The sequence below is a fragment of the Myotis myotis genome, unplaced genomic scaffold (assembly GCF_014108235.1).
Source record: "Myotis myotis isolate mMyoMyo1 unplaced genomic scaffold, mMyoMyo1.p scaffold_m19_p_3, whole genome shotgun sequence".
NCBI classification, from domain to species: domain Eukaryota; kingdom Metazoa; phylum Chordata; class Mammalia; order Chiroptera; family Vespertilionidae; genus Myotis; species Myotis myotis.
In genome coordinates, this window is record NW_023416335.1 from 136,792,734 (window position 1) to 136,805,814 (window position 13,081).

General features: G+C 41.5%; 1 protein-coding gene across 1 annotated transcript in view; it reads right to left on the reverse strand.

Moving 5' to 3' along the window:
* Positions 1-13,081, reverse strand: part of ACSS3 (acyl-CoA synthetase short chain family member 3) — a 152,400-nt gene that overhangs the window by 108,787 nt on the left and 30,532 nt on the right. Inside the window, exon 2 of the mRNA XM_036299086.1 lies at positions 9,845-9,989. Within this exon, the coding sequence (XP_036154979.1) occupies positions 9,845-9,989 (145 nt within the window). The remainder of the gene's footprint in view (positions 1-9,844; positions 9,990-13,081) is intronic.

Below are 13,081 nucleotides of genomic sequence, written 5' to 3' on the forward strand. Positions count from 1 at the left end.
AGTCAGATATGGCTTTGTATATGTATAGAGATTAAAAAGAATATCAAGGCCTAGTTATAACTTAAAGTAAAAATAATGTAAGCCAATACAAAAGCTATGTGAGAATGTTTTTCTTTTATACAGTATTTGGACATGTCACAATTTTGAGAAAAACATGGTTTCCTTGAGTTTTTCCTCATATGAAAAAGCAGAAGATGTGACCAGGAACCTTGCACCATTTGCATCAATCCTGCATTGATTATTTAATCAAAGCTTTAATTAAGCAAACACTTCTGGCATTTTTACAGACAGTACATAAAACATGACAACTACCGGGGCTGCATCAACCACACTTCCCAGCATTCACCTATGTTCCCGTTAACCTTTATGGTTTTGTTGGGCAATACATCCTGAAAGTCAATCAATATACGAAGGGCTCACAGGGAACTTGTGAAATACCCTGGGGGGTCAAGGACGTGCGATCACTGCAATAGCTGGGTCTGTCCCAATAGCATTAACATCGCCCAACAGAAGGAGCCATACACCTTTTAAAAGTGAAAAATTCCCCAATATAATGCATACACTAGTAACTAATAAACAAAGCAAACATAGTTCATCACATATGCCAAGATTTTATCATAAATACATATAAAAATAGATCAAATTTCTCATAAAAACTATATATGATAAAGTTAATGTAATTCAATTTTGCAATGGAAACAAAATTATCTTAAATCAAGTATGGCATGCGAAAATAAATAATCAATTTCCCCAAGTTCTCTAATCTTGACAATAATTCTATTGAATGTAACCTTCCATTGATTTATTCAAATTTATTTTACTTAATTATTACAAATGCACCTATGTGAGCATAAAACTGCCAAATGAAATAAAATAATGTTAACACCATCACTTCTCGTATCTACATATTTATTGATTTCAAAGTTTAAAATAAAATATTGTTGTTTCATACACTCAAAATATGATCCTATCCTTATATTTTTATTTGCATCACTCCAGCCACTCGATGTCTTTAATTTATGTTAATTAGCTTTATCCTCTACTTGGTGTACAAATTATGTCATGTCAAATTATTTCACAGTTTCATGCATAATCTAAGGTCAGGAACTAAAAGTGTTTATGCATTCAGCTGTCGTAAAGTTGCTGACTATATTTCAGGTGCAGACATGCTAGTCAATACATAAGAAAATAAATGTTATTAATTTCTCCCACTTCCACTTGTAGGAACAATTTTTTTTCTTTTTCTATTCTGCTCCTTTTTGAATTTAAAAACTGCCTATCTCCCTCCTTTACCTTTTGATCATCTTTTTGTTTTGTTTCCCCTTTAATTCATCTTGCTGGCCGAGAACTTGGGCCAGCAAAGACAATCAGTTTTGTCTTCAGAGTGCACAGCTTCATCATTAAGGATGTCAACTCCAAATCTTGAATAAACACACCTCCTGCAGTCCTTCAGAGACACCTGTAGGCAGACCCCCCTATGTCTGCAGCTCATATTTCTATATTTCTATCATGACTTAGCTAATACATCACTTCCTCAGCAGCGGCTTCTCTGACCTGCTAGGACCAGGTTGGTCCTTTCTTCTTTTGTGCTACGAATGCACAAAGCTTTCTTGCTATTTTATCATACAACTGGAGGCCAGGTACACAAAATTTGTGCACAGGTAGGGTCCCTAGGCCTGGCTGGCAATCAGGGCTGTTCGAGGCCTTCCTTCCCCGGCTGCCGGCTGTTGGCCAGGGTCTTCCTTCGTTCCGTGCCACCTCCTGGTGATCAGCGCACATCATAGTGAGCAGCTGAACTCCCGGTTGGTCGAACTCCCAAGGGGACAATTTGCATATTAGCCTTTTATTATATAGGACTGATCGGACACCGATGGGGTCCCTTGACCTGGCCTGCGCCCTCCCGCAATCCGAGACCCCTCAGGGGATGTCGAAGAGCTGGCCAGGCCGAGGGACCCCATTGGTGCATGAATTTGTGCACCAGGCCTCTAGTAATAACATAATGCAATATCACTACACATTCATCAGAAAGGCCAAAATTAAGACTTGGGATTCTCAATGCTAAGTGTGACAACCAGCATGCTCATATACCAGAAGTGGGATATACATTGGTACAACCACTCTGGAAGACTGTTTGACATTATCTACTCAAACTGAACACATACACATTCCATCAACCAGCCATCTCACTCTTGAAAACAGTCCCAAACAAATGCATACATTTTGTCACAAAAATCGGTGCACAAATATATATACAGCAGCAGCATTTGTAATAGCCCAAAACTAGTCACTACCCAAATGATCAAATTCGTGCACGGGTAGGGCCCCTAGGCCTGGCCAGCTATCAGAGCTGATCAGGTTCACTGCCTCCCTGCCTCCCGGCCTCCTCCTTCCCTCACCACTTGTGCACCACCACTGTGTGGTTCCCCCCCACTCCTGTTTCCCTCATTCCCTCCGCAGCCCACCAGCCATGTTCCATGCCGCCCCCTGGTGGTTAGGGCCCTTCATAGCGAGTGATCAAACTCCTGGTCCCCTGGTCAAACTCCCAAGGGGACACTTTGCATATTAGCCTTTTATAGATGACTAGAGGCCCGGTGCACAAAAATTTGTGCACTCGGGGGGGAGGGGGGTCCCTCAGCCTGGCCTGTGCCCTCTCGCAGTCTGGAACCCCTCGGGAGATAACGACCTGCTGGCTTAGGCCTGCTCCCGGGTGGCAGAGGGCAGGCCCAATCCCTAGGTGCAGCCCCTGGTCGGGCTCAGAGCAGGGCCGATTGGGGGGTTGGGGCACCACCCCCTGTCACACTCAAGGCAGGGTCGATGGGGAGGTTGCGGCGCCACCCCCTGTCATGCACAGAGCAGGGCCCATCAGGGGGTTGAGGAGCTCCCCCCTGTCACTCACAGAGTAGGTCCGATAGGGGAGTTGGGGCACCATCCCCTGTCACACACAGAGCAGGGTGGATCAGTGGGTTGGGGCGCCGCCCTCTATCACCCACAGAGCAGGGCCAATCAGGGGATTGGGGCGCCACCACTCTCACACTCAGGGCAGGGCTGATGGGGAGGTTATGGCTCTACCCCATCACACACAGAGCAGGGCCCGGGGCGGGGGGGGGTTGGGGTGCCGCACCCTGTCACACACAGAGCAGGGCCGATCAGGGTGTTTGGGCGCTGCCCCCTGTCATGCTGATCCCGGTGCCGGCAGGCCTCTCGGCTCCGCTGATCCCAGTGCTGGGAGGCATATTACCCTTTTACTATATAGGCTAGAGGCCTGGTGTGCGGGCGGGGGCTGGCTGGTTTGCCCTGAAGGGTGTCCTGGATCAGGGTGGGGGTCCCCACTGGGGTGGCTGGCCAGCCTGGGTGAGGGGATGATGGCTGTTTGCAGCTGGTCACACACCCTTCAGGTTGGGGGTCCCCACTGGGGTGCCTGGCAAGTCTGGGTGAGGGGCTGAGGGCTGTTTTCAGGCTGGGGGTGACTGAACTCCCAAACGCTCCTTTTTTCCTTTTTTTTTTTTTTTATTCTGGGCCAGCTTTAGCTTGAGGCTTGGCTCCAGCTCTTAGGCCTCCGCTCCTGAAAGTAGATTTCTGGCCTTTGCATACAATGTTGCAAATCTGCTGGCTGAAGTCCCGCGGTATTTGTTACAATGTTTCTTAAACTGCAGGCTCAGAGGCCTGCAACCGCAGGCGGGGAACGTTGGTTTCCTCCGTCATTGAAGCAAGCAAGCCTCATGTTAGTTTCAAGCTGCCTGGCTGCCGGCCGCCATCTTGGCTGACAGTTAATTTGCATATCTCGCTGATTAGCCAATGAAAAGGGTAGCGGTTGTACGCCAATTACCATGTTTCTCTTTTATTAGTGTAGATGATAGATAGATAGATGATAGATAGATAGATAGATAGATAGATAGATAGATAGATAGATTGATAGATTCAAAGTTCAAAACAGGTTAACCTCATCATACGTGGACTTTTAATGTCTGGATATAATCATGTGAGGGTGTGAGGGGAGAATGACTAAGGGGACGCCTGATAAGGGCTTCTAGGGGGCTGGGAATATTCTCTCTGGTTATATGACAGATCTCCTTGCATGCCCATGTTTTATTTGTGAAAATCTAATAAGCTTTGCCGCTATAATCTATGCACTAATCTGAATGTATGTTAAATTTCAATAAAAGGTTTTTACAAATTACATGTTAGGAAAAATCATACATTAACCACTCTAAGAGTTCAGTCTTATACTAGTATCACCCACCTATTTACCAAGCATGCAGAGGGTGATTTACCTTACAGAGATAGTTTTCAGTGGAGCTGACAGTTACACAAATGAAGTTGTTATTGCTTTTTCAGGAAGTTTAAGGAAAGGAAACTGGTAATGGGCACTGTTGTATCCTTTCCCCTCAACAAGGCAACCACTGGCAAGACTGATTTTCTGCATTGTCTGGATTTCGTGTTGTAGGTTTTTACTTGAGGAAGTACTGATGATGTGACAGACAAAAGGATATCATATTACCTCACCCTGACATATTTCTGAGACAGTGGGATCCACACTTTGAAGAGAGCATCCCAAAGGGCAGAGATTGGAAGGAGGACTTCTCATGAGACATGGCCCTAGATTTCAGAGTAGTTGTCGCCTCTAAATTATTCAACCTTCATAATTGAACCACTGCTGTAATTATATTTCCCAAATTACTTTTAGTAGAGATAGCAGACACTTTCAGTTTAAATTAAATCAGGAAAATTTAGCACACACTGGGCTTTATCAAATTCTCCTGCATACATATATTTTAAAAAAAAATTCTCGAATGCCCTTTAGGAGATTGTGTTCTCCTTTAGTGAGTAAATGTATAAAAAATATATAATTGTATTGATATAAATAAAACAAATTTACCAGAGACAAAGGTAAATTTGAAATAAAATCAGAGTTGAACAAATTAAATTCAATGTAGGAATTTCTAAAAATGATAAACACTGTATATGATATATGCAAACACATACAAAGAAACTTTCACACACGCACACCTTTTATTTCACTGAGATTTGATATAGCTACTAGCTTGAACAGAGTTAAGAAAAGGACACAACAAACATATACCCATCTCCTGGAATACAGATCTGAGTTGTGTAGGTGGGAAATTCAAAGAGGAAATATTCATCCTAAACTGCCAAGCCAAATATTAAAAAAAGCTAAAATCTTTTACAGATATTAAGAAGTTAGAATTTGCCGAAACCGGTTTGGCTCAGTGGATAGAGCGTCGGCCTGCGGACTGAAAGGTCCTAGGTTCGATTCCGGTCAAGGGCATGTACCTGGGTTGCAGGCACATCCCCAGTAGGAGATGTGCAGGAGGCGGCTGATCGATGTTTCTCTCTCATCTATGTTTCTAACTCTCTATCTCTCTCCCTTCTTCTCTGTAAAAAATCAATAAAATATATTTTAAAAAAAATTTACTTGGAAAGATCAAGTTCTATTACTGATGCAATTTAAAGATAAGAATTTTCTGCAATAAAGGAAATTAGAGTCACTTAGGAATCTCAAATGGTATTTCATTCATCCATTCCTTCTTCAATCAACAAATATTTACTATGTACCAAGCACTGTTCCTGTAAACAAAACAAAAATCCCTGCCCTCATGGACCTTACATCCTACAAGAGAAAACAACACTCAACTGCCTCCAGCAGATGGCGGGGAAGAACAAAGGCTCTCAGGGGGAATGAAGCAGACCAGGAGAGCTGGCTGTAGGAGCCAGGGCAGCTGGGGCCTGCAGGACAGCATGGTGGCCCCAGGAGTAGGTTACAGGAGCCAGATCACAATGAACCACAGGTCACAGAGTTGGATTTTGTTGTCTTCTCTCCACTGCCTTCAGGATAAAATACAAATACAGAGTGTGGCACTCTCAGACCTCCAGTCTGCCTCACTCCAGCCTCCTCTCTCCCTAAAATCGCTTGTGCTGCACTTTACCAAATCCACTGTGGGCACCAGGCTCTCTCTTCCCTGAGTATCGCTGTATGTCCTGTTCCTTCAGCTGCAAGAACTTCTCCCCCGTTTTCCCTTCCCACTTTTGGTCCTCTGTGCCAATGTTAGGTATTGACTCTTCCAGAAAGCCTTCTTGTGTCCTATTGTGGTAGGCAGTTACACATAAACTGAGCAGGGGTGATGGGCCAGGGACAGAAGGTCACCAGGGCGGAAAGCCCTGGGTGCCAGTTTTTCTAGGACAAAACTGGAAAAACAAGAACCTCAACCCCAGGGTAACCTTCTGTCCCCTAGCATGTCGCTGGTCATGGGGTTTGGATCCTCTGATCTTTCATATCATTGTTCATTCGGTTTAAACCCCCTGACCTTTCTTCCCTAGAAATAACATCTAGACCTCAGTTGTGTTTCAGCTACAGACCCAGAAAAGCAACAAAACCAGACAAGGGACTCCATGGCTAAGGTCAGGATCAGATGTAATGAATAATGACCCCCTGCCCGGGTGCTGACCAATCAGCGGAGACCCAGATCCTGAAGGGACACACCTGGAAAGCTGCTGAATATTCTATTGAGATCCTCTCCCGGGATCACCCCTAAAATCTCCACCCTTAAACCCTTAGGACAGAGGACCTAGTATATACTCTCTCTTCCCAGGAGCTCCCTCCACCTGCTTTATCCTCCTTCTATTCCCCCCAGGCACGTTACCTTTACCTTCCTCTCTCCTAAGCTCCAAGGACCCTTCTTTTGCCTTTGTAATTTGTTTCCTGAGCCCATTTCTTCTACCACTCATTTCTTCCACCTATGTGATATTCTAAATAAATGTTCTCTTATAGTTTGGGTCTTGGGTCTGAATTCTTTCTTAGCCAGAACTCAAGTACTGAGATTGCTGAACCCAGGTCCTGTCTTACCCCTCTGGTCTCACACCTGGTGCTGTTCTTGCCACCGCCAACACTGTGACCTCCTGGCTGAGCTGAGGGTTTTCCCATGTGTTTCCACAGAATATAGCATTACCCCCATCATATTCTTTACTGTGTTTACATGCTATTGTAACCCCTTGAAAATAAGGAATGGGTCCATTTGCCTGGTATCTTATGCTCCTAACAGGGTTTGGCATATAAAATAAATATTTGTTGAATGAATGCCGGATCTTAAACCAGGCTCAAATCTCTCTATAGAAAACTTAAAGAGTTATTTACGTTATCAGATCTACATAAAGATGGCGATTTTGGAAAAAGCTCTAATTCTGAATCATTCTGTAAAATCTCCAGTTCTTTCATGTCACGGAACCAATTTAGCCTTCAACTAGTTGGTTCACTAATTAAATAAGAAATACTAGGTGCAGTTTTACCTAGCCAGAAGCTCCCAGTAGAAATGAGAGGGGAGATTAAAACAAGTAGAGTGCAAAGACACTTCTTTCTGTTTATTTGCAATGGCATTACCCATTAAATCCTTCTCCGTCTTCTCTACTTAATAAAATAAAGGCCAAAGGCAACCAGGAGCCGGTAATCGAAGTGCAGCACAATGTGTCCCTCTTTCTGAGCAGGTCCTCCTTCAGTTCTTTGGAGAAGCAAAGCCTGGGGACTCAGGCTGTCAGCAGGGGACAGAAGCAGACCTTTTAAGTGCTCGATGACAAGCTGAACTGAAACCAATAAACCAATACAAACCTCAAAAGGAAATGAAGCTACATTTAATATTGGAAAAACAAGATGAGTAAGCAAAACAGCTTCTAAGTCAAATGTGGACATGTATTTATCATATAAATGTATGTAATTGGTTAAAAAGAAAATGTAAATGAGAAGAGCAACAATCATTATTTAACTCTTCTGTTTTTAGGTTTCTCTGAAGCTTTTTCTTTGACTCTGATGTTTGGCTATGTATCAAATATAATATGTTCATATAGATAACATTTTTCTAATATGTAAATTAGATTCATAATCTGTATACCAATTAAAATTTACTAGTATGTAAGGCCTAATAATATCAAATGGGAATGTGACAATATTCCTAAAGAGGAGTAACTTTTGAATCAAAGAATAAACCTTCTAAAAATGCAAACTTAAAATAAAATATGGAATTAATAGGTTATCAAGACACTGATGCTGAATTATTAAGGCAGAGCCTCAAATGGATAACAAAGTCATTCATTTGGCATGCATATCTTCCTCAGCCCTAAGAGAAGCTCTGTCTCTGTATAATTTATTCAGAAAATACACAGTTCCAGCTTACAGACCAATCTAAAGTATCCAATAGTATATTTACAGAACTATTTTGTTTGTTCTGTCTTGGGCTATCTACTTCTTATCAGATTGGAATTCCCCAAGTATAAGTACTAGAGGGAGGCAGGGCCCCAATTCCTACTCTGTCAATCTAGAAGGAAACTGATTCAAGTCAGCAACTCTAATTTCTAGACAATTTGTGGGCTCTCTTTAACTCTCCACTGCTGCCTCTTCTACCTTGCGATGTGCCATTTTTCTGAGTCTCTTTCCTTTTCATAAATCCCTCAATGTTTAAATCAGCTGAAGCAGGGATTGTCACCCAGTCTGAGCAAAACTGGCTTCTGTTTTTTCTCTTGACAGCGACAAGTCAGGATGGGGAGTTCATTGTTTTGTCTCAGTTGCCTTTCTTGAATTCTCTTAGAAGGCTAAACAGGAACATTGTGGACGCAAAAGGATGTAATTTCAGAGTCAGAGAAAGTTGAGCAAACTTTCTAAAAACTGAATGGAAGCCCTAAATAGGTTTTTTAAAAAAAAGCAAAAGAAGAAAATGTGATTCAAAAAGCCTTAATTTAAAAGCAAATTGCTTGAAAACCCTGGCATGACAGACTATTCAACCAGTAGTTGTTAACTAGCGGTAATTTTGACACCCAGGGGACATTTAGCAGCATGTGGAGTCCTTTATGACCATCACAGTGGGTGGGAGGGGTGCTGCTGACATCTAATGAGTAGAAAATGGGGTGCTAAACATCCTACAATGTACATAACAGCACCCACAACAAAGAATTCTCTGGTTTAAAATGTCAATAGTGTCAAAATTGAGATACCCTGTCCTACACTACTATTTCCCTTTAAATCAGATATAAATGCCCCACAGAGCTAAAATAACTCTCCCCCTGTCCACAATACCCAGACACTGTTATGATTGCCTCTGAAACCTCATTTCTACCCTAATGTTCAAAGAAAGTCTCAAAACTCATCTGTCAATATCATGATTCACCTAAGAACTACACAGGTGGGGAAAAACTGAAAAAGAATCAATAGGGGAAAGGAATGAGCCCAGGCAAAGAGCTGTAAAGGGCCAGGAGTGCCTGAGGGAGTGATAGGACACCCAGGGTGAAAATACAGTTGTGTTCATGGCCACGAATATTGGGAAATAAAACTATGAGGGATGCTGTGATCAGAATCCAATGTGTCTTATACATCACAGCAGTCCATATTTTACTTTCTGAATAACAGTAATCTTTAAGGAAAAAAATTTTAAGTGGGGTAAAGAAATATGTTGTTTCTTAGAAAAAAAAAATCTCTGGTGCCAGTTTAGGTGAAGATCTGACATGAGCAGACCTGGTAATAAGGAAGTTAGGAGACAGCCTCAATAGTACAAAAGCTAAAATTAGAATAGCTGGATGGAGGTGATGGCAATGGAGATGGAAAACAAAGACCAGAGAGGATTTAAACCTGTTCTTAGGGATTTCCAGTTCTGTAAAATAGAACTTTAAGGAATAGAAACACTTTAAAAGAGTTAACACATCTCTATGTCCACTGTGCATCAAAGGACAAGTATGGTAACATGTCAATGGATTAAGAGAAGTAAAGGTTATACAATGATCTTGTATGCTATTTGAATAATTTCCTTATGACTTCTAAATAACATATACAGAAAATGTATGATATTACCTGCTCCAGGACTTCTTTATAGGTAATAGTTGCTTTAGTGTTTGTAACAGGACTGTCATAGATGATAGCAATCTTATCTCCTTTGCCATTTTCAATATGACGATCAATGGCATTATAACAAATGTTAAGCATGCCTTCCACAAACCTGAAAAATAATTGGAAAGTAAAAGTAAATGACTCTTTTCAAAAGATACTGTTGCTTAGTTAGCTTTGTACATTTCTAGTTTGGCAGAGCTGCCCTTAAAACACTGCTTCCCTCTGCATGTTATGCTAGGTAATGATAGCTATAAACTGGATATGCAAGATGACACAGAGTGGCATTTTTATTTTATTTTAATGATTGTGCATTTATTTTGATGTGCACTAAAAAAGTACCTCGCACTTCTAGGTGATATCTTTGTGGATTGTATTGCTTAGGATGAAACTAGAGTATAGACCAATAAAATAATCTCTGTGGATGAAAGGAATTGTATATAAGTGCAGCACAGACACAATAGGCGGAGGGAACAAATGGTAGATATATGACTGAAGACTGGGTACGGGCTGTAAAAAAACAAACTTACTGGAAAACTCAAGTCTTCTTTGAAAGATATTTAGATGATAGATAGATAATAGATAGATAGCTAGATAGGACATTAGTTTCAATTAAATATATCTCCAACTGCATAAAAAATAGGTGAGCTCTTTCCACATGTTGGAAATGCTTCGTCATTTGAATAAAAAATGGGCATGCACATAAAATTTTAATTTTTAAGAACTTTTGCAATTAAGTACTTTTCACCTCATAGTTGATCAATGTCTTCTTATGAAAATACAGGCATCATGTATAGATGAAGATACTTTATAAGAAAATACAACTCATTTTTTTAAAAAAGGCTAATCATTTACCACTTTTTGAGGAGGAAGGATTAAAATAAAAATACATGCACAAAAAATGCTCCATTTGTCAGACTAGCAAACGTTTTAACAATGCCAAATAACGGGGGGGGGGGGGGGGGGTATAGTGAAGCAACAAGAAAAAGAACTGTTAAATAGCTGAGTTTCACCTGCAAGTATTCACTCAAAGAGCCGTGTGTGAAATTAAGCAGAAATTAAGAATAGCTTATAGATACAGTGGCAGCATTACGAAGGAGCAGATTCAGAATGCAGCAGCAGGAGGGATCATTTCATCACAATCAAACAATGATAAATACTTCAATAATACTGAATTTGACTACCTTACAGCATAGCACAGAAAATGGTTAATATAATCACTCCGAATTACCAAGTGTGAGAGCTTCAATACTTGTTCAAAAATATTGACCTAGCCAGTTTGCTCAGTGATTAGAACTCAGGCCCTTGGACTGAAGGATTGTAGGTTCAATTCCAGCCAAGGGCGTGTACCTCAGTTGCAGGCTGATCCCTGCCCAGGTTGGGGAGTGTGTGGGAGGCAACCAATCAATATGTCTCTCTCACATTGATGTTTCTATCTCTCTCTAAGTATCAATGGAAAAAATATCTTCAGGTGAGATATAATAAAATTAATATCTTTATTAATACATACTAATAAAAGAGTAATATGCTAATTAGACTGGACAGCCTTCCAGACAAAGCCACGGTGGAGGGGGCCAAGGCAGAGGTGGTTAGGGGCAATCAGGCTGGCAGGGAGGGCAGTTAGGGGTGACCAGGCTGGCAGGGGAGGGCAGTTAAGGGCATCAGGCAGGCAAGCAGAGTGGTTAGGGATGATTAGGCAGGCAAGCAGATGAGTGGTTAGGAGCCAGCAGTCCGGGAATGGGAGAGGGATGTCTAACTGCTGGTTTAGGCCTGATCCCAGTCAGACATTCCCCAAGGGGTCCTGGATTGGAGAGGGTACAGGCCAGACTGAGGGCCCCTGCCCCCACACGAATTTTGTGCACCAGGCCTCTAGTATATATATATATATAATTTCATTATTTACTGTCTTTCCCTCTCCCCACTTCCTGGCGTGAAGAACAACTCCCTTGGTTTTGGGCTCATCCATGTGACTTGCCTTGGTTAATCATCAGACACAATACAAGTAGAGGCCTGAAAGCCCTTGGACAACTGGGCTTGCTGTACTGCACCTCTGCCTTCTCCTGCAGAAGAACCTCCAGGTATTACCACTGCCTCTTCCTCAGCCAGAATGAATATTTGCAGGTGAGAACAGAGCCCAAAAGAAGTAAGAAGCCCAATCTAGCCAGGTACATGTCTTGGAGCAATATTTCCAGTTACACACATCCTAGATCAGCTGATCCCATGACAACCTACAGACACTAGCAATAACTGCTGAGCATTTCATGATTTGGAGATTTTTATGGTTATTTGATATGCAGCATAATTGCAGCCATAATTCACTAATACACCAAAATAAAGGTAAAGTTTATTCAACATCTGTGGCAAAAATAATATGAGATGTTTCATAAAAATTCCCTACAAGATATTTAAGTATTTTGTTGTTGTTATTTTTGCTTTTGTTTCTGAAAATACATTTTAGGCACATGGAAGATTGACTTGCTGGAACATGTCCTGATGTCATTATTCTTTTTCCCTTTATCTACAACATCTTCTCTACCAACTTTTGTGCTCAATATTCAGTCATGTTTATGACATATCACAGAAAAAGGGGCCTCTCAATTCCAAATACTCATGGAAAATTCACTTTATCTACTATCTCTTTTCTTGTTCCTTCTCAATATATTTTGGAGGAGGTCATCAAGAGGATAAGACCCTTGAGCTTGACCCAGACTATTGGTGGTTCCCCATTCATTCCCAAACTAGCAGCCTTTTCAAAGAAATAACCTTGAGGAAGTAAGGTGTTGTTGAGACCATCTGGACTGAATATATGACTGAACCCAGCTAAGGCCTCTATATAATCATTTAAGATTCTTGTGGGTGGATGTGAAGATCTACGTATCTTGCAGCTATCCAAGACAAGCCTGGTATGTAAGTTCTCTTGCTTATTAAACCTACAACCTAACAATCTGGAATGGCCTGCCTTTGTGTGTGTATGTGGGGGTAGGGGTCAGTTTGCAAAACAACAATATATTTCATGGAATATTCTTCCTTTGCCAAATTTTTAAATGGCAGTAAGCTCTAACATTCTATATCCATCCCTTTACTCACTTCATATACATTCTCTAAGGGATATCTACACTCCTATGGTTTCAACCTCCATCTTTAACACTGATCCCCTTTCTGAGTTCCATACACTATAACCAATAGCCTTCTGGACATTTATAC